This window comes from Nerophis lumbriciformis, linkage group LG20 (genome assembly GCF_033978685.3).
Source record: "Nerophis lumbriciformis linkage group LG20, RoL_Nlum_v2.1, whole genome shotgun sequence".
In the NCBI taxonomy this organism is placed as follows: Eukaryota; Metazoa; Chordata; class Actinopteri; order Syngnathiformes; family Syngnathidae; genus Nerophis; species Nerophis lumbriciformis.
In genome coordinates this window covers 39,024,905-39,048,436 of record NC_084567.2, presented here as the reverse complement: position 1 = coordinate 39,048,436, position 23,532 = coordinate 39,024,905, and the positions used below count along the sequence as shown (strand labels likewise).

At 41.0% G+C, this 23,532-nt stretch overlaps 1 protein-coding gene across 2 annotated transcripts in view; it reads left to right on the top strand.

Moving 5' to 3' along the window:
- LOC133619670 (dihydropyrimidinase-related protein 2) overlaps window positions 1-23,532 on the top strand; it is an 87,935-nt gene that overhangs the window by 26,266 nt on the left and 38,137 nt on the right. For both annotated transcript variants that reach the window (XM_061980865.2, XM_061980866.2), the window contains exons 2-3: window positions 17,415-17,503; window positions 21,080-21,264. In XM_061980865.2, coding sequence (XP_061836849.1) covers window positions 17,415-17,503; window positions 21,080-21,264 — 274 coding nt within the window. The remainder of the gene's footprint in view (window positions 1-17,414; window positions 17,504-21,079; window positions 21,265-23,532) is intronic.

Below are 23,532 nucleotides of genomic sequence, written 5' to 3'. Positions count from 1 at the left end.
GACGCGCTTGGAGGTGCGCTCAGCGCGGCTCCCATATGATTGCGCACTGGTGTGCGTCTGGGTCGTGACAGCGTGGCACGCGAATGTCTGTGCTGCGTTGGATCAGTCTCCTTTCTTTAACAGGCAAAAGCTTTATAACCTCACTAATGCCTTGCATCGTCTATATTAGCTATATAACAACGGGCGGATGGCGGGCGGATGCAGTTCTGATCAAATGTTAGATCGGGTGGATTGCGGATGGTTGACGACTTTCTGATGCGGTTGCGGATGAAATAATTGCCTATCCGCGCATCTCTAATATATATATATATATATATATATATATATATATATATATATATACACATGCATATATATATATATATATATACATATATATATATACTGTATATGTATGAAATACTTGACTTGGTGAATTCTAGCTGTCAATATACTCCTCCCCTCTTAACCACGCCCCGCTCCACCCCCGACCACGCCCCCACCCCCCTCCTCCCGAAATCGGAGGTCTCAAGGTTGGCAAGTATGCGGTATAGTACCGAATATGATTCATTAGTATCGCGGTACTATACTAGTACCGGTATACCTTACAACCCTAATTACAACTGTATACATGTTTAAAATAAACTATAGCCAACTAACCAACTGTGGGTGTAAAGAGCGACAAAAACCTCTCCGTGTTTTTACTGTAAGTCCATAACGCTGCATTAGTGTGAAAAATGTTTGTATTAAAAGCAAACATAAGTTAAATGAAGATGAAACAGTGTGGTCGGATGCAGTCATATATTCACTCCTCCTAAATGTACAGTAGATGCAACTGGAACTAACAGTTGATTGTCAGTTATTATTGTTAGTAATACATTAAAAATGAAGATTGCTTGAGCAGCTGCGAGGCAGTAACGTACTTACAGCATTTCTCATCTAATATACATGAACCTCAGCAAATTGACCACCTGGGATTGGAGCGGCTTCAACACTAATGGCTGGAATGTAGCCGTCAAATAGGAAGTGCACTGGAGGCTGTAAATACGCACAACTCAGTGAATATTCCATTAGACCGTAACTGGGATTGGGGATTGAAATCTACGTTATACAAGATGTCTCAAAGCACATTTGATTTTGTTTCATTAGGGCGCATCGGCTAATATAAATAAATGATGTGGCGTTTCTGTTTTGATGCGAGGGTGCAACATTCCAAGTTGCAGACAGAAAAATAGTCAAGCCCGAGTCCCAATCACTTAAATATTTAAACGTCAGGCAACGTTTGCAGAGATTATGGGCCTGATCTCCTAAAGGTTTGCCTCCCTGAAAACATGTGCAAACTTGATAGCACACGCAAAGCTAATTTACTAAATCTCTTAAGTCGAAAACAAAAATAGCCCAATCCATTTAATGAATATGTGGAATATATGCTAATTTGAGATGTCCGATAATATCGGACTGCCGATATTATCAACCAAAAAATGCTTTAAAGTGTAATATCGGAAATTATCGGTTTCAAAAAGTACAATTTATGACTAAAACGCCGCTGTGTACACGGACGTAGGGAGAAGTACAGAGCGCCACTAAACCTTAAAGGCACTGCCTTGGCGTGCCGGCCCAATCACATAATATCTACGGCTTTTCACACACACAAGTGAATGCAAGGCATACTTGGTCAACAGCCATACAGCCGTATAAACAACTTTAACACTGTTACAAATATGCGCCACACTGTGAACCCACACCAAACAAGAATGACAAACACATTTCGGGAGAACATCCGCACCGTAACACAACAGAACAAATACCCAGAATCCCTTGCAGCACTAACTCTTCCAGGACGCTACAATATACACCCCCCCCCCCCCGCTACCCCCCTACTCCCCAGCCATTATCGGACATCTCTAATAATCACAAGGACAGTTGTCACAAAACTGCAAATCCCTGATTAGTATGACGAGGAATTTATGTATTTTTATATATTTATCAACCAAAAAATGCTTTAAAGTGTAATATCGGAAATTATCGGTTTCAAAAAGTACAATTTATGACTAAAACGCCGCTGTGTACACGGACGTAGGGAGAAGTACAGAGCGCCACTAAACCTTAAAGGCACTGCCTTTGCGTGCTGGCCCAGTCACATAATATCTACGGCTTTTCACACACACAAGTGAATGCAAGGCATACTTGGTCAACAGCCATACAGCCGTATAAACAACTTTAACACTGTTACAAATATGCGCCACACTGTGAACCCACACCAAACAAGAATGACAAACACATTTCGGGAGAACATCCGCACCGTAACACAACAGAACAAATACCCAGAATCCCTTGCAGCACTAACTCTTCCAGGACGCTACAATATACACCCCCCCCCCCCCGCTACCCCCCTACTCCCCAGCCATTATCGGACATCTCTAATAATCACAAGGACAGTTGTCACAAAACTGCAAATCCCTGATTAGTATGACGAGGAATTTATGTATTTTTATATATTTATCAACCAAAAAATGCTTTAAAGTGTAATATCGGAAATTATCGGTTTCAAAAAGTACAATTTATGACTAAAACGCCGCTGTGTACACGGACGTAGGGAGAAGTACAGAGCGCCACTAAACCTTAAAGGCACTGCCTTTGCGTGCTGGCCCAGTCACATAATATCTACGGCTTTTCACACACACAAGTGAATGCAAGGCATACTTGGTCAACAGCCATACAGCCGTATAAACAACTTTAACACTGTTAAAAATATGCGCCACACTGTGAACCCACACCAAACAAGAATGACAAACACATTTCGGGAGAACATCCGCACCGTAACACAACAGAACAAATACCCAGAATCCCTAGCAGCACTAACTCTTCCAGGACGCTACAATATACCCCCCCCCCCCCCCCCCCCCCCCCCCCCCGCTACCCCCCAGCCATTATCGGACATCTCTAATAATCACAAGGACAGTTGTCACAAAACTGCAAATCCCTGATTAGTATGACGAGGAATTTATGTATTTTTATATATTTATCAACCAAAAAATGCTTTAAAATGTAATATCGGAAATTATCGGTTTCAAAAAGTACAATTTATGACTAAAACGCCGCCGTGTACACGGACGTAGGGAGAAGTACAGAGCGCCACTAAACCTTAAAGGCACTGCCTTTGCGTGCCGGCCCAATCACATAATATCTACGGCTTTTCACACACACACAAGTGAATGCAAGGCATACTTGGTCAACAGCCATACAGCCGTATAAACAACTTTAACACTGTTACAAATATGCGCCACACTGTGAACCCACACCAAACAAGAATGACAAACACATTTCTGGAGAACATCCGCACCGTAACACAACAGAACAAATACCCAGAATCCCTTGAAGCACTAACTCTTCCAGGACGCTACAATATACACCCCCCCCCCCCCCCACCCCCCCACCCCCCCGCGCTACCCCCAGCCATTATCGGACATCTCTAATAATCACAAGGACAGTTGTCACAAAACTGCAAATCCCTGATTAGTATGACGAGGAATTTATGTATTTTTATATATTTATCAACCAAAAAATGCTTTAAAATGTAATATCGTAAATTATCGGTTTCAAAAAGCACAATTTATGACTAAAACGCCGCTGGGTACACGGACGTAGGGAGAAGTACAGAGCGCCACTAAACCTTAAAGGCACTGCCTTTGCGTGCCGGCCCAATCACATAATATCTACGGCTTTTCACACACACAAGTGAATCACAAAACTGCAAATCCCTGATTAGTATGACGAGGAATTTATGTATTTTTATATATTTATCAACCAAAAAATGCTTTAAAATGTAATATCGTAAATTATCGGTTTCAAAAAGCACAATTTATGACTAAAACGCCGCTGGGTACACGGACGTAGGGAGAAGTACAGAGCGCCACTAAACCTTAAAGGCACTGCCTTTGCGTGCCGGCCCAATCACATAATATCTACGGCTTTTCACACACACAAGTGAATGCAAGGCATACTTGGTCAACAGCCATACAGCCGTATAAACAACTTTAACACTGTTGCAAATATGCGCCACACTGTGAACCCACACCAAACAAGAATGACAAACACATTTCGGGAGAACATCCGCACCGTAACGCAACAGAACAAATACCCAGAATCCCTTGCAGCACTAACTCTTCCGGGACGCTACAATATACACCCACCCCCGCTACCCCCCTACCCCCCAGCCATTATCGGACATCTCTAATAATCACAAGGACAGTTGTCACAAAACTGCAAATCCCTGATTAGTATGACGAGGAATTTATGTATTTTTGTGCAATCAAACAAAAAATGTATTGAAAAAAAAAAAAACTACTTAAAAAACGTGCCGTTTTTTTTTTTACAAGTCAAATAATGTTCAACTCAAACATTGAAAATGCAAGATTTAGCTGGACCACATCTTGATTTGTCAAGTCACCGGATTAGCATCACCGAACATAAAATTACCATGGCGACCTATCCTGTTTCCTAGTACTGCATATCTTTACTTTATCCTCAAAATTATACTGGATGAGCAGAAATCCCGCTTTGTAGTACTTTTTAATGTCTCTAATCTGGTGAGGGCAGAAGTAACCACAACAACATTCAAGACTAACCAATAACAACATTTCTCACGTAGCTCACACTATTGAATTTGAAACGCTATCAAAAACACAACTAAAACTTTAGGAAATGAATACAAAATTGATAGTTTCATGCAGAAAATTTTTTGGATTCATGAACAAAAATAGCATTTATGTTTTAGATTTGGTAAAAAATATTTTTTGTAATTAATTTTTTTGTTTGAGTGCGTAAAAAAGATGGGTAATTACATATTTCTTACCCCCTACTTCTAAATCCTGTATAAAATGTTGATTGTGTTTAAATACTAATATATTTCAATAATACAGTATAACGCCAGTAATAGCTCAAATATGACTTTATTGGTCATTTGTAAATCAAACTTCATAGCTACAACTAATATTCCTGCAGCAAACCTGCGTGAGCAATCGGACTTCTAAAAATAGATAGAAGCTATAATAAGAACGGCCTGGATTAAAGTCAATCCCTAACGGCGTGCACTAACTCCTAAAGATGCTTCACCCTGCATATGCTGGCTTGTATTCACACTTGACACACACACACACATTCACTCACCTTCCACAACCCCTAACATAATCCCGAATTTCCCCAAAGCGAAACGCCAGACAAATGTGTGGAGAAAGGGAACATTTGACATTACGGAGCGCAAGAACAAAGCAGAGCATTGTGTGGTAAAGTCAGTAACAAGAGTGCAGTGACTCTGGTTGTTCTCTGTGCTCAACTGAGGGGGTTCACTGAGGTAAAGAGACTCATTCATTCATCTTTTTACAATGAAACTGGAGATGTCCGATAATGACTTTTCTGCCGATATTCCGATATTGTCCAACTCTTAATTACCGATACCGATATATACAGTCGTGGAATTAACACATTATTATGCCTAACTTTGTTGTGATGCCCCGCTGGGCACACTAAACAATGTAACAAGGTTTTCCAAAATAAATCAACTCGAGTTATGTAAAAAATGCCAACATGGCACTGCCATATTTATTATTGAAGTCACAAAGTGTATTTTTTTTTTTAACATGCCTCAAAACAGCAGCGTGGAATTTGGGACATGCTCTCCCTGACAGAGCATGAGGAGGTTGAGGTGGGTGGGGGGGGGTGGGGTGTAGTGGGGGGTGTATATTGTAGCGTCCGGAAGAGTTATTGCTGCAAGGGGTTCTGGGTATTTGTCCTGTTGTGTTTATGTTGTGTTACGTTGCAGATGTTCTCCCGAAATGTGTTTGTCAGTCTTGTTTGGTGTGGGTTCAGAGTGTGGCACATATTTGTAACCGTGTTAAAGTTGTTTATACGGCCACCCTCAGTGTGACCTGTATGGCTGTTGACCAAGTATGCCGTGCATTCACTTGTGTGTGTGAAAAGCCGTAGATATTATGTGACTGGCGCTCTGTACTTCTCCCTACGTCCGTGTACACAGCGGCGTTTTAAAAAGTGTTAAAGTTTACTTTTTGAAACCGATAGCGATCATTTTGAAACCGATACCGATAATTTCCGATATTACATTTTAAAGCATTTATCGGCCGAAAATATCGGCAGTCCGATATTATCGGACATCTCTAAATGAAACACATAAACAAAAGTTAATGCAACAATAGTCAGACATTTATAGATACACTATATTGCCAAAAGTATTTGGCCACCTGCCTTGACTCACATATGAACTTGAAGTGCCATCCCATTCCTAACCCATAGGGTTCAATATGACCTTTTGCAGCTACCGGAATTACAGCTTCAACTTTGATTGATTGATTGATTGATACTTTTATTAGTAGATTGCACAGTACAGTACATATTCCGTACAATTGACCACTAAATGGTAACACCCGAATAAGTTTTTCAACTTGTTTAAGTCGGGGTCCACCTAAATCAATTCATGGTAAAACTCTTCTGGGAAGGCTGTCCACAAGGTTGCGGGGTGTATTTATAGGAATTTTCGACCATTCTTCCAAAAGCGCATTGGTGAGGTCACACACTGATGTTGGTGGAGAAGGCCTGGCTCTCAGTCTCCGTTCTAATTCATCCCAAAGGTGTTCTATCAGGTTCAGGTCAGGACTCTGTGCAGGCCAGTCAAGTTCATCCACACCAGACTCTTGTCATCCATGTTTTTATGGACCTTGCTTTGTGCACTGGTGCACAGTCATGTTGGAAGAGGAAGGGTTCCCGCTCCAAACTGTTCCCACATGGAATTGTCCAAAAATGTTTTGGTATCCTGGAGCATTCCAAGTTCCTTTCACTGGAGCTAAGGGGCCAAGCCCAACTCCTGGAAAAACAACCCCACACCATAATTCCTCCTCCACCAAATTTCACACTCGGCACAATGCAGTCCGAAATGTACCGTTCTCCTGGCGACCTCCAAACCCAGACTGGTCCATCAGATTGCCGGATGGAAAAGCGTGATTCGTCACTTTAGGTGGCATCCTATGACAGTTCCACGCTGGAAATCACTGAGAGCGGCCCATTCTGTCACAAATGTTTGTAAAAACAGTCTCCATGCCTAAGTGCTTGATTTTATACACCAGGCCAAGTAATTAGGATTCTCATCATTTGGATGGGTGGCCAAATACTTTTGGCAATATAGTGTATGTAAATGTGATCTAAATGTAGCTACCATGACTTAAAATGTATCTGCTACCATTTATAATTAGTGAATAGACCAAGAGATCACATTTTTGGTAAGCAGTCATTCTTATAAAAAGTTAACTAATTAACAACCAATTCATAAACACTTTCAGTGTTTCCCACAGGACAGGCATCTATTTGTGGTGGTGTGGTCGGCGGGGGGTGGGGGGGTGGGCAGCGGCGATGACCAAGAAGAACGCAGAGTTGGAATATAATTACAACATTTTATGTACATATTTATATACAGATTTGAACAATTAGTGATTCACTGAAATATATTTATTAATTGTGGTTCTTACAAAAAATATATCTTATAAAATATAAAAGCTAAAATGTCTCTTAAAGCTCTGCCCCTTTAATGAGTGAATACTAAATAATTTAACTTTAGCCTACTACTACAACCATATTATTTACCAGCAACATGAAGTGAAACAGAGGCAGAGGTGTCCTGCCACAGTCAGTCAACCTCCTCCTCCTCCTCCTGCTGCTGCTGAACAGGTCGCACCTGTGGTCCGGACTGTAGGCCTACCTCCTCTCCAAGTCGAGCCCTTTTCGGCCGTTGAAAATATTTTTCTATACTCATCTGTGTGAAGGAGTGAACAGCCAACATTAGAATTTATTACTAACGAGCAGAAGCGCTCTATGTACAGTGCCGTCTAACCTTAAGCGGCAGCAGCTCAACACATGCAGGGTTCAACGTTAAGGTTTTTTTCTACTTGCCTGACTTCTCAAATCTACTTGCCCCAATATTTTTACTTGTCCTGCCTAGGTTTTTTTCTGGCTGTGTAGTGCTCATGTCTTATATCTTACTAGAATCCTTCCCGTTGACTATTTACAACACTACACAGTATTTATTATTATTATTATTATTATCTATAATTACATTTAAATGGCATTGCATACATGTAAAATTAAATGCTATTTCACATTATTTGACCAGTAGCAGTTACACTCATCTGAACAGGTCAGCCACCTGTTTAAAGCCCGATCACAGTTGAAATCTTGAAATGAAGGGCCTTTAATGGCCAAAACATTAACCTGGACAACATTTTAACAGCTGGTTGGCTCAGATTTTATTATTTTCATTGCATTCACATGCTGCAGTGGACAGTGGACAATTTAGCTTCAGTCCACGTGTGTTTATTGACAACAGGGTTATAACCTGGACACGTTAGCTCGTCGGTATGAAAACAGGTGACCGAGTCAAACAGCGGCGGTGTTAATGAAGCAGCGTCACGCGAAACCGTCAGTGAAACGCTCGGTGAAATCGCGGATTAACGTTAAATATATGACGAGCCGCGAGCGATGCAGCTATAACCTATCTACCTATAACACCTGTAAAAAAGAAGCAATGCTACCATGCTAGCAAGCGTTAGCTAGCCGGCTATGAGCCACCAAGCTGCTAACTATAGCCAAAAGGCACCATTTAAGTTTTTTTCCCCATGGCATCCTGGATCAAGGCTTTCAGCAGCTTTTGGACGTTTGAGGTAGAAACGTAGGAAGCGCCATCATTATGAAAAGTAGCCCGCGAGTATTTTGGTCCCGTCCGTCCGTCCCTCTTCTTTTTCTTCTTCTGGCCCACCAGGTGAATTAAGTGCTATTGGCGGAGTTACAATGCATACCGCCACCTACTGCACCAGAGGTGTAACTACAAGCAACATTCACAGACAGTCCCATTGCTTTTATGAGCGGTCGAGCGAGTCAAAAGCCGAAAAATCCATTCGTGGCGGACATAATTCTTTCGTGGCGGGCCGCCACAAATAAATGAATGTGTGGGAAACACTGACTTTATAAACATACCCTTATGGTAAAATAGTACTGCCACTTATATCTATCTAGCATCACGCAGTGGTATTCCTTTTTTGATAATTCATTTCAAAAGAAGGTGAATGAAATATAGCAACAGCAAGCGTGTGTGTCCGTAAACTCACGTGTGGACGGATATGTAGTGTGAGGGTGAAAATGTCGTACATTAAATCAAAGTGTCGGATGTCAGAACTGGCAGCGCTCCCCACCTGACATCATGCAATGTTAGCAGGATGTTTTCCATCTGGACCAAAACACAATGTGTTGCCCGGTAATGGCGACTGCTCTCAGACGTTTTCATAGCAACCAAGATGCTTTTGGCCGGCAGTATGAATAATGAACCATTGAACTAAACTTGCTCTCTTACCACACACAACCCGTCTGTTACTTGCTTGGCTTTAGTATATAGTCGCCAGCTAAAGTGTACATACACTTGTAAAGAACATCATGTCATGGCTGTCTTGAGTTTACAATCATTTCTACAACTCTTATTTTTTTGTGATAGAGTGATTGGAGCACATACTTGTTGGTCACTTGTTGCTCACTTGTTTATGTAGACCAGGGGCGTCAAAGTCAAGGCCCGCGGGCCGGATCTGGCCTGTATTATCTATGGATGATATTTGATTAGTATTAGAACCGGCCCACAGGCCACAGCCGCCTGCTGCTGTTTTGCACGCACCAATACTCAATCGGTGTTGGCGCTAGGAATTTTCCAAATGGGGTGCCAGGGACCCCATCAAGTCATAAAAATGGGGTCCCGTAGTACATTTTTGGGGTGCTACTTTTTTGTAAGCGTTTTGAAAACAAATGATAAATGTATGCATCAGTGACAGGTGAGGCGGGGCCTCACCTGCCATCATGGAAAGAAAAAAAATGTAAAAAGAATTTTTTTTAATTAAATTGTTATATGTATCCAGTGATTATACTATAAAGTTATTTTCCATTTAACTTCACCAGTTTTAGATTATTTTTTATTTAAAATCGCTGAATTTTCACATTTGCCGTTCAAATACTGAGAAGAGACGGTGCGGTGAACAGTAGCCAGTTGAGGCACGTCACTGCGTTGTGCCTCACCATGGATTGCGGACTCGGCTAACTGCTGGACTGCTGTGCAGTGAGACCGTATTGCTATATGAATTATATTATACATTTCCATAGTTTAGTTAGCTGAGGTATATAATGTACAGTGTATTTTGTCAACAACTGTATGTCTGTAACGTATTTCTTGTGCTGAGCGATCATAAAACGGCTGCATAAGACGCACTGGCTGAGGCTCGCAGTAATCCCGCCTCCTGCACCCCCGCCGTAGAATGCAACCCCTGACGGGAGTGTTGTATCAACTAAAGCCCACACTTAAACTTTCCACGTGCAAGATTGAATCTATTTAAAAAAGTTATTTCATAAGAAGCCAAAAAGTGCAAAAACAATAATGTTCGTGTTGGAGGAGTTGTGAATGACTGCAGGGCCACAACATTAGGTACACCTGCAGACTGCAGGTGTACCTAATTCACAACTCCTCCAACATGAACATTATTGTTTTTGCACTTTTTGGCTTCTTATTAAATAACTTTTGTAACCTATTTTTATGGGCTTTCCTCTTTGTGATGTTAAGTTCCTGTTATGCGCTGTTATACAGTATATGCCTTGAGCTCTTATTTTGAAGGCGCTAAGAGCGGAAGTGATGACACGTTGGAGTGGAGCGGAGGTTTTTGAAAGAAGGTAAATAAAGTGGTCCTCGTGTAAACTGGAGCCTCCGTGTTTGTTATTTTGTAGTTTCATACAGTATAGGCGACATTTATAAACCCTCGGTTACACTTTTTTAAATAGATTCAATCTTGCACGTGGAAAGTTTAAGTGAGGGCTTTAGTTGATATAACACTCCCGTCAGGGGGTGCATTAATCCAGCACAACAGCGGCGCATGGACTTCATTTATAAGTAAAGGTAAGACCATAATAACGTTTTTTTTATTAAATGTGCTTTTTTTGTGTGCTACAGTTTGTATGTGTAAAGTTAAAGTTAAGTTAAAGTACCAATGATTGTCACACACACAATAGGTGTAATGAAATTTGTTCTCTGCATTTGACCCATCCCCTTGATCACCACCTTGGAGCAGTGGGCAGCAGCGGTGCCGCGCCCGGGAATAATTTTTGGTGATTTAACCCCCAATTCCAACCCTTGATGCTGACTGCCAAGCAGGGAAGAATGCTGGTATGAGCTTTTAAACATAACCCGTTAACTGCTGCCAATCAAATGGTGAATAAGATACTCTTTAGGGTTCATATGTTTGTAAATCTGACTGTGATGAAGTCAGTGCCTCACCAGCCATCAACCTCACCGCACGTCACTGGTATGCATGATCCTGTTATATCTCACATTCTATATCGTGTTTTGGAAAAAGGTTGTCATAAACGTTACTTAATTCATTGAAAAAATAATACAAAAGAACACAAATGTTTATGCATATGTAAATGTATTCAGTTATAAACATTCATTCTTCTTTCCTTCATGGATCTAAACTTTATCGCTGCCGGTATTTTTTTCTATATTTTTATTGTAATATTTTCAGAATGTGTTTGTTCTAGGGCTGGGCGATATGGCCTTTTTTTAATATCTCGATATTTTTAGGCCATATCGCAATACACGATATATATGTGGATATTTTGCCTTAGCCTTGAATGAACACTTTGTTAGGATAGAGTTCAAGGGTGGACCCCGGGATGCAGAGAATGGAGGCAAGGGAAGCGATAACAAATGAAAATATTTAATAAGTCCAAAATGGTAACTAAGGGTGATGGGGCAAAAGTGCACACCATGGGAAATATAACAAAAGTAGTCTCTTTCAGGGGTTGGCGGAGCAAAGGTCAGGACGCACACAGCGTGGCAACAACTAGTCCTCTAAAACAAGGTGGCGAGGAAAACAAAAACACAACAAGGTCAATATAACAGAAATATGCGAAGGCAACATACCAGGGAAGCAGAATCAAGGTAGCACATGTCAGAGCGGAGTTCAGGAACAATAACCGGCGGGGACCAGCTGGTGGAGACGCGCTTAAATGCTACCCGGAGGTGATTAGCAGCAGGTGTGCCTCATTGGGGACAAAAGACTGGAAGAAACTGAAAAAAACAATAGAGAAGGCAGGGAGAAGACAACAAACATAACACACTTGATGCATATAATCACAGCAGTATGATGATTCTATGTGTCTACATTAAAACATTCTTCTTCATACTGCATTAATATATGCTACTTTTAAACTTTCATGCAGAGAGGGAAATCACAACTAAAAGTGTATTTATTAAACAGTTATTAAGCAGCGGCACAAACATTCATGTCATTTCCAAAACAGAAAGTGCAAAATTGTCAGTCATTTAAAAACAAGCTATTAGTGCACTTTTGTGCATGATGATGTCACTAAGATGACTTATCAAAACAACACTAAATTAAAGTGCACTTTTTGTACAGAACGCCACTACAATAGTTTAAAACAAATAAAGTGCACTTTTGTGTATGTCACACAAGATATTTCAATAACTGTCAAATAAAAGTGAGCTGCATAATAGGAAATCAAATAGTGTATGTCCTTCGCTATGTGGTAGGTTCCGGCGGACGTTATCTCCTTCTGTTGTTGACTAGTTTTTTCCATACGGTGTTGATCTGGAAATGTTTGCCACGGCATTTTGATGGGGTGGGTGTGTGGCACCGAACGGAGATGTTGACATGCGGAGTAAGCACTCTTCATTCTCTAGCAGGTGACTTTTCACATGATGCTACATATTAGCAGTAATGCTACTTTTTGTAGCAACGCTTTTTCCCCACACTTGACAAATGACGGTTGTCTGGTCGACATATTCCCCCTTGAAGCCAAACCACCGCCAGATGATGGACCCCCTGCTGTTTTCCTTGGGAATTCATTATTCCTTCATTTGTTACCAGATTCGCACCTTCTTTCTCTCGTATTACAGCTCGCACCACTCCGCTAGCATCACAGCTAACGTTACCCATGCTGCTACCTCTCTGCTCCGCAAAGGCGTATACGTATGTGACGTATGACGTGACAATATGTGACGTATGTAAGAAGGTGCGCTTGCTGTCTGTGAGAAGGAGAGACAAGAACGAATGACAAGAGCCTGTAGTGTAATGCCCCGCAGCTAAAAGCAACTGCGTGAGAACGTATTAGGGATGTCCCGATCCGATATTTGGATCGGATCGGCCGCCGACATTTGCAAAAAAATGCGTATCGGCAAGGCATGGGAAAATGCAGATCCAGATCCAGTTAAAAAAAACAACTCCGCTCCGTGTTTTCCAACGCACCTATTTAAATAGTACATTCCACTTTTCTGATGCTCCCTAATTTCCGTTCCGCATTTTCCAGCACACCTTCAACACATCCACAGGTCTGTGGATTCTCACGCAGTTTATTTTAGCTGCTGGCATTACACGACAGGCTCTTCTCACTCTTTCCTGTGTCTCCCTCTCACAGACAGCAAGCGCACCTTCTTACACACGTCACATACTGTCGCGTCATACGTCACATACGTATACGTCCTCCCCGAGCAGAGAGGTAGCAGCATGGCTAACGTTAGCTGTGATGCTAGCGCAGCCGTGTGACCAACGTTCTCTCTAAGGTGCGCGCTTGTGCAATTGTGCACTGTTTAAACGTCCTCTGCGCATAGCAATTATATGCCACGCGCAAAATCAAATAAAAAAATAAGCGCATAACAATTTTCGACACACGGACACGACAGAGAAAACAGTTTTCGTCATCATTGTTCAAATATTATAACGTCTGTCGAGACGCTTATCTCCGTTCGGTGCCACACGTCCACACCATCAAAATGCCGAGGCAAAATTTCCAGATCAACACCGTATGAAAAAATTAGTGATTTTTTTAGTTGTGATTTCCTTCTCTGCATGAAAGTTTAAAAGTAGCATATATTAATGCAGTATGAAGAAGAATGTTTTAATGTAGACATGCAAGCCTTGAAAGAAAATGTTGAAAATCAAGACTACATTTCCTGCAAATGGGTGCATTTCTACCCTATATTTTAACTTTAGATTTATTCTCATATCAAACTCTTTTGGCTGTCTTTTTGACACTTACATCCGGTGCCCCCCTCCACACCCTGGATTATAAATAATGTAAATAATTCAATGTGATTATCTTGTGTGATGACTGTATTATGATGATAGTATATATCTGATAGTATATATCTGTATCATGAATCAATTTAAGGGGACCCCGACTTAAACAAGTTGAAAAACTTATTGGGGTGTTACCATTTAATGGTCAATTGTACGGAATATGTACTTCACTGTGCAACCTACTAATAAAAGTCTCAATCAATCAATCAAAACACATAGAATCATCATACTGCTGTGATTATATGCATCAAGTGTTCATTCAAGGCTAAGGCAAAAATATCGAGATATATATCGTGTATCGCAATTTGGCCTTAAAATATCGCAATATTAAAAAAAGGCCATATCGCCCAGCCCTAGTTCAATGATGCCATTTCTGTTTGTCATGTATAATTTTGTCTATTTTGTGTTTATCCTTGAATAAACAGGTCAGTTTCTTGTTACCAACCATTGTGTATTATTCAAACTCACCTAATTCAGCTGGCTAGTTGTTATCAAGAGTACTAAAACCCTTTTCAACATGACTCTGACAACTAAGTAGGCTAAATAACTTTAAACTTTAATACATGCTCGGATAGGCCATTATCGGTCAGTATCGGTATCGGTCAGTATCGGTATCGGATCGGAAGTGCAAAAACAATATCGGTATCGGATCGGAAGTGCAAAAACCTGGATCGGGACATCCCTAGAACGTATACTCCAATATCACGATATAGTCATTTTCTATATTGCACAGAGACAAACCCGCAATATATCGAGTATATCGATATATCGCCCAGCCCTAGTTTGTTCTATTTTTGGCCAAAGTAAGACGAAGAAAACCATCTGAAGTTGTCTTTATTTTTCAGTTTTGATACCATGGTTTTAATAGTGCACATATTTTCCTCCATGCGCCCACTGAGCTAAAATGAGTTTGACACCTTTTATGTAGACAAATATTTGTTTTTAACTTCATCAATTTTGGTTGTGTTTTTGTAAAAGCAGACACGCGGTTATGTCAAAAGGGATAAAAACAACAAGATTTGACCGCAGTGATTTTTCTCCTGACGTGACTGCAGTGTTACTGAACAAGTGGATGCTTCAGCCAAGTACAGTGGATTGATGCAGGGCGGGGTTTGGACAGACTGCTTGGGATGCATCGTAAGCAGTCGTGCAAACAGCAGGGCAAGCTCAAATAGAGGGCTCTTTGTTAGTGGAGGATGCTGGAGTCCCTGTGAGCAGACCTGCCACTCCCTTTTTTGCATAGTAATCCATAACAGCAGGGGGGGGCGGTATGGCCAAGACAAGTGGCCCAGCAGTGGGTGTGGAAGATTGATTACAGCCTGGGCCCTGCAATTGGTCCTCACTCGTGTCTGCTTCTGCAAAGATCTGAATCCCTAAGAAGGACAGGCTGCTATCTTCATTGTTTCACCAGGGAATTCCCACCCCGATTTTGGTGCTCTGGCGGCGCTGTCTGAACGATAGCATTGTCTCTTCTGTCTGCCTTAATTTGATTAAATCATCCAAGAATGAAATGAAGACGCTCGAATACGTTCAAAGAAATATTTGCACTCCCAAAGAGAGAAATAGGGATGTCCCGATCCAGGTTTTTGCACTTCCGATCCGATACCGATACTGACCGATACTGGCCTATCCGAGCATGTATTAAAGTTTAAAGTTATTTAGCCTACTTAGTTGTCAGAATCATGTTGAAAAGGGTTTTAGTACTCTTGATAACAACTAGCCAGCTGAATTAGGGGAGTTTGAATAATACACAATGGTTGGTAACAAGAAACTGACCTGTTTATTCAAGGATAAACACAAAATAGACAAAATTATACATGACAAACAGAAATGGCATCATTGAACTAGGGCTGGGCGATATGGCCTTTTTTTAATATTGCGATATTTTAAGGCCATATTGCGATACACAATATATATCTCGATATTTTGCCTTAGCCTTGAATGAACACTTGATGCATATAATCACAGCAGTATGATTATTCTAATGTGTTTTGATTGATTGATTGAGACTTGTATTAGTAGATTGCACAGTACAGTACATATTCCGTACAATTGACCACTAAATGGTAACACCCGAATAAGTTTTTCAACTTGTTTAAGTCGGGTTCCACTTAAATTGATTCATGATACAGATATATACTATCAGATATATACTATCATCATAATACAGTCATCACACAAGATAATCACATTGAATTATTTACATTATTTATAATCCAGGGTGTGGAGGGGGGCGCTGGATATAAGTGTCAAAAAGACAGCCAAAAGAGTTTGATATGAGAATAAATATAAAGTTAAAATATAGGGTAGAAATGCACCCATTTGCAGGAAATGTAGTCTTGATTTTCAAAATTTTCTTTCAAGGCTTGCATGTCTACATTAAAACATTCTTCTTCATACTGCATTAATATATGCTACTTTTAAACTTTCATGCAGAGAAGGAAATCACAACTAAAAAAATCACACATTTTTTCATACGGTATTGATGTGGAAATTTTTGCCTCAGCATTTTGATGGTGTGGACGTGTGGCACCGAATGGAGATAAGTGTCTCAAAAGACGTCACAATATTTGAACAATGATGACGAAAACTGTTTTCTCTGTCGTGTCCGTGCGTCGCAAATTGTTATGCGCTTATTTTTTTATTTGATTTTGTGCGTGGCATAGATTTGCTATGCGCAGAGGACGCTTAAACAGTGCGCAATTGCACAGGCGAGCACCTTAGAGGGAGCGTTGCTCACACGGCTGCGCTAGCATCACAGCTAACGTTAGCCATGCTGCTACCTCTCTGCTCGGGGAGGACGTATACGTATGTGACGTGTGTCGTGACAGTATGTGACGTGTGTAAGAAGGTGCGCTTGCTGTCTGTGAGAGGGAGACACAGGAAAGAGTGAGAAGAGCCTGTCGTGTAATGCCAGCAGCTAAAAGCAACTGCGTGAGAATTCACAGACGTGTGGATGTGTTGAAGGTGTGCTGGAAAATGCGGAACGGAAATTACGGAGCAGCAGAAAAGTGGAATGTATTATTTAATTTGGTGCGTTGGAAAACACGGACCAGAGTTTTTTTTTAAACTGGATCTGGATCGGCATTTTCCCATGCCTTGCCGATACGCAATTTTTGGCAAATATCGGCAGCCGATCCGATCGGGACATCCCTAGTTTGGGGGTCATTGTCCTGCGCCCATTGCTTCTTGCGAGATAAAATAAGACAATATTCCGGTTGTAAACTAACTGATCCTATTCTCTTCCAGAGTGACCGTCTCCTTGTCAAAGGAGCAAAGATCGTCAACGATGACCAGTCTTTCTGCGCCGACATTTACATGGAGGATGGAGTCATCAAGTGAGTTCACTTATGTTTGTTCAGTGTGGTGTTGTCCCGATACCAATATTTTGGTGCCGCTACCAGTACCAAAATGTATTTTAGTACTTTTTGATACCATTCAAAATAAAGCGGACCACAAAACAACGTCATTATTGGCTTTATTTTCACAGAAAATAGTACAATACATTAAACATATGTTTCTTATTGCAATCAAAGAACAAATTCGACATAGAAAAATTGGCCCTAGTACAGGGGTGCCCATTACGTCGATCGCGGAGGGTATGTCTAAAAAAAATAGACCTAAAAATGAGCGATCATCAATCTTCACCAAGACGTCACTTTCGTCATTTGCTTGACATTCACGACACCCGAGGGTCTTGTGAGATGATTATTAAGAAAAAAATGACCGACAGGAAGGCGAGAAACACTTTTTGTTTCAACCGTACCTGCTGTCAAAACTCTAAAAACCGACTGCACAGTTCCTGTTTTCACAATAAAAGCGCTGCTTCATCCTGCCTGCGCTAACAAAATAAGAGTCTCAGAAAGCTAGCAAGCAAGGGAGTTTGCCGCCAATGCATTTCTTGTAAAGTGTATAAAAAGGAGTATGGAAGCTGGACAAATAAGATGGCAAAAAGCAAGCACTTTCATGTGGTATTGGACAGAAAGGAGGACTTTTTTTCTCCTCCGTTTGAAAATGTGGACGTTATCATCACTACTGTCTGATTCCAATCAATGCAAGTCATCAGAATCAGGTAATACACCAACTTATATTCTTGCCTTCATGAAAGAAAGGAATCTATATGTGTTAAACATGCTTGTGTTATCATTAAACACCTTTAACAAAAACCTCTCTTTCATAAATAAATAACAAGGTGGCGACTTGTCCAGGGTGTACTCCACCTTCCGCCCGAGTGCAGCTGGGATAGGCTACAGCACCCCTGTGATCCCTAGAGGGACAACCGGTAGAAAATGGATGGAATAACATAGTGAACATCCTATAAAATATATCTTTTAATAGTAAGTAAGCAAGCGGGTTACAGAGGCTCCTATTTTGGCTGCGTACGCAGTAACATATTGTGTCATTTCCCAGTGTATTATTTTTAGTGAAGTAAGGATCGATACTGAAATATTGATACAGCCGATACCAGATCCTTATGCTCTAAGATAGATTCTCAAATAAAAATATCAATACTTTGTTCGGGGGTGTCCAAACTTTTTTCCCACCAAGGCCGCCCATAATGAAAAGTCAAAGTATGCGAGGGCCATATTGATATTTTTATTTTGAAAAAAATGCTAAAAACAGATATTGTTAGCTTTGTATTATTGGTGACTAATTATATTATTATTAATTATTGGAACATTTCAGCTTTTTCTCATTACATACCAATATATTTGCTCTTTTTTCTTACACCTTTTACTGTTGTTTTTTCCCCCATGTAAGAATAGAATAAAAACAATGAAAATTGTTTGTGTAATTGTATACCGTAATGCAGGGGTCCCCAAACTTTTTGACTCGAGGGCCGCATTGGGTTGAAAAAATGTATATATATATATATATATATATATATATATATATATATATATATATATTAGAGATGCGTGGATAGGCAATTAATTCATCCGCAACCGCATCACAAAAGTCGTCACCCATCCGCCATCCACCCGAACCAACATTTTATCAAAACCACACCCGCCCGCACCCACCCGTTGTTATATATCTAATATAGACGATGCAAGGCATTAGTGAGGTTATAAAGCTTTTGCCTGTTAAAGAAAGGAGACTGATCCAATGCAGCAGAGACATTCAATGCGTGCCACGCTGTCACGGCCCAGACGCACACCAGTGCGCAATCATCTGGGAGCCGCGCTGAGCGCACCTCCAAGCGCGCTCGCGCGCGCGTCACTCAAGCTGCTGCAGGCAGCTGCGTTCCATCTTCAATCAACACACCCGGCACTGATGAGAGGGACGACTACTTAAACAACCGCCACCAGAGATCCTCCTCCTGCCTCCCGACCACGCTTCCGCCCCTGGACAAACCCTGCCTGCCTTGCCCTTGTCTTGACAGCACCGCTCCTCTCAACACGCACCTCCAACACTTACGGTAAAACCCTCCAGTTAAATTCCACACATAGTCTGACACCCATTTCCTGTTTGGTTACATATATACATATATATATATATATATATATGTATATGTATATGTATATATTCCTCGCGCACTAATTGACTGAAACGGCGCAAGTCACGTTATCACGTTATCGATGGGAAAATGCATTTTTAGACAAGATGATTTGCCTAAGTGGCTCGGAGACCCCGAGAGTAACAAGCGGTAGAAAATGGATTTGAAAGGACATATTTAAGAAAAAACAACAAACGTTTTATTCTATTTTTTATTGTTTTCATCGAGAGAATACCAAGAGTGTACAAAGCAGTAATCAGAGCAAAGGGTGGCTATTTTGAAGAAACTAAAATATAAAACATGTTTTCAGTTATTTCACTTTTTTTTGTTAAGTACATAACTCCACATGTGTTTATTCATAGTTTTGATGTGACAATCTACAATGTAAATAGTCATGAAAATAAAGAAAACGCATTGAATGAGAAGGTGTGTCCAAACTATATATACATTAGAGATGCGCGGATAGGCATTTATTTCATCCGCAACCGCATCACAAAAGTCGTCAACCATCCGCATCCACCCGAACTAACATTTAATCAAAACCGCACCCGCCTGCACCCGCCCGTTGTTATATATCTAATATAGACGATGCAAGGCATTAGTGAGGTTATAAAGCTTTTGCCTGTTAAAGAAAGGAGACTGATCCAATGTAGCAGAGACATTCAATGCGTGCCACGCTGTCACGGCGCAATCATCTGGGAGCCGCGCTGAGCGCACCTCCATGCGCGCTCGCGCCACTCAAACTGCTGCAGGCAGCTGCGTTCTATCTTGTTTTAACATCCTGTGGCACTCTTCTGGGATCACGGCGGACGAAACTGCTCATGCTCAGGGTGTTTGTGGAGGTTCGGGGTTTTGCACAAATGTGATGCACCATGTTAGATGTCCCGGTTTTGTGACTGTCGTAGACATAAACAGCGTCGCAGCTCTTGCAAATCACGTAGCCAGCATTACTATCATCCTGATTTACAACCTCATAAAAACGAGTCCACTCTGAACTTTTCTGGCCTTTTTTTCCCCTGGTCTTTAGTATTCCCTTTTTTAGTTTGTCGCAAACCACGTTTGCTGCCGGCGTTGTCATCTCTTTTTTTTTTTTCTTCTTCTGTTGTGGCATATGCTGCAGGTGCCTGCTCGTTTTTCGTATGTGGGTAACAACATTTAACTATGTATATATATTTCCGAATTGGTTTAACTGCCACCCGCCTGAATCTATTTAAAATCTAATTTTTTAAAATTTCAACCGCCCGAACCGACCCGCGGATAAAATCTAATTTTTTTTTATTTCAACCTCCCGACCCGCGGATAATCCGCGGACTCCGCGGTTGTGTCCGCAAACCGCGTATCTCTAATATACATACATACATACATAAAATATTTGCTTCAACATATGTTTACTTTTTTACCATTTTGAATTCAGACAAATTGGGGAAAATCTCATTGTGCCTGGCGGCGTCAAAATCATCGACGCCCACGGGCGCATGTTGATGCCAGGCGGGATCGACGTGCACACCCGCTTCCAGATGCCAGATCGAGGCATGACATCGGCTGATGACTTCTACCAGGGAACCAAAGCAGCGCTGGCAGGAGGCACCACCATGATCAGTAAGTCATTTTCTATCTTCCATTGAAGCACTTCTCGGTGGCTTACAGCATCTGAGATATAAACTGAGTTTTAGAATTGTCTCTACATTTTAAGGGGCCTGTGATCTTGTACATACCGAAACTACTTTATTTGCAGTTTTACAGATCTGCGCATCTTATGGACAAGTGTAATTGTTGGCTTGTGTCCAGGGTATTCATCCACATGTGAAAGTGGTAATGGATGGTTGAAGTTACATTTTCATACAGGTACCTCACATGTTTACACTTGCACAATGTATTATGTTCCTAAAAGGAGGAGGCAGAACTTAACTTTATTTAATGCTACCTCTTAGCAAATACTGATTGTTTGTAAACCTCCTGTGTTTAACATAATTTTTTCATATAGGATAAATGTTAGCATGAAATAAATATATTAGAAATAGATGTATAAAAAACTAAATATAGTATAAATGTATTAAAAAAAATATAAAACTAATTTAATTTACCGTGTTTGTGGTGAGTGGTATTGACAGTGCAACAATTTCAACACCATATTTAAACTACCGTATTTTCCGCACTATAAGCCGCCCCGGGTTATTAGCCGCACCTTCAATGAATGGCATATTTCAAAACTTTGTTCACCTATAAGCCGCCCCGGGTTATAAGCCGTGCCTACGCTGCGCTAAAGGGAATGTCAAAAAAACAGTCAGATAGGTCAGTCAAACTTTAATAATATATTACAAACCAGCGTTCTAACAACTCTGTTCACCCCCAAAATGTAATGTGCAAATGTGCAATCACAAAAATAGTAACACTCAAATTAGTGCAGAGCAATAGCAACATCAATAACTCAACGTTGCTCGAACGTTAATGTCACACAACACACAAAATAAACATTTAAAGCTCACTTTCTGAAATTATTCCTCATCCATAAATCCCTCGAATTTTTCTTCAGTGTCTGAATTAACAAGTTGGGCGAATACGGCATCCAAAATGGCCGGCTCCGTCTCGTCGAAGTCATCAGAGTCAATGTTGCTGTTGTTGTCCAGCAGTTCCGTGAATCCTGCCTTTCGGAAAGTTCGGACCACAGTTGAGACCGATATATCCGCCCAGGCATTTACAATCCACTGGCAGATGTTGGCGTATGTCGTCCGGCGCTGTCTCCCTGTCTTAGTGGCGCAGGTCATCTTGTTGCTTCCTCTACCTACGCACCATTTATGTTCAATTCTCTTGCTGCTGCTCTATTTCCGTGTTCTACTGCGTGACTTATTGCCTTGAGTTTGAATTCTGCGTTGTACGCGTGTCTCTTAATAGGAGCCATTTTGTGGTCTTTACAGATGTAAACACACAAATGAAATGAAACGTAATATCCGCGCGCTTCTTCTTCTACGGGGGCGGGTGGTTGCTTACAGTAGAAGAAGAAGCGCTTCCTCTTCTATGGGGGCGGGTGCTTACCTTGGCGGTTGCTTACCGTAGAAGAAGAAGCGCTTCCTCTTCTACGGGGAAAAAGGATGGCGGCTGTTTACCGTAGTTGCGAGACCTAAACTTTATGAAAATGAATCTTAATATTAATCCATATATAAAGCGCACCGGGTTATAAGCCGCACTGTCAGCTTTTGAGTAAATTTGTGGTTTTTAGGTGCGGCTAATAGTGCGGAAAATACGGTAGTTCCTTATCCTCTTTATTTCGTTTCAGCACAATAACTAAACAAAAGCAAAAACTACCATTTAATACTCATTTAAATGAATTTAAATGAATACATTTTATGATGCATTGTAAAAATCAATTAATAAATGTCAATAATCGATTATCGATTTATTCATTGTAAATAAAGTAATGCAGACAGTTCTAAAATTTGGTTGACAGAATCTTGTTGCAAGCCACTTCACCGAGAGATCCGACTAACTCTTTTATTTTAGGGCACTTATGTTCTAGTTTTGCACAGATTTTCATTAATTCAATAAATGTGATGGAAATCAATTTAACTGTTTCTTATTACAAATGCACTGTGTGATGATCTTCTCCCCGGCTCATGTTTTGTTTTAATTTAAGCCTCCCTTTGTTCTGTTTCAGCACCCCTGGGTTTGTGTTTCTTGGTTGCCATGGGTGCTGATTATTTTCACCTGCCTCTGATTAGTGTTCGGGACGCTCACCTGCTCAGAGAGCTATTTATTACTGCTTTTCGCCACACTCGGTCTGGCTGTTTTGTTTGCCTCATGCAACAAGTTACGTTTGAATACCTTTTTGACTCTTGTTCCTGTGCTAAGCTTCGCCATAGCCTCCCCTGC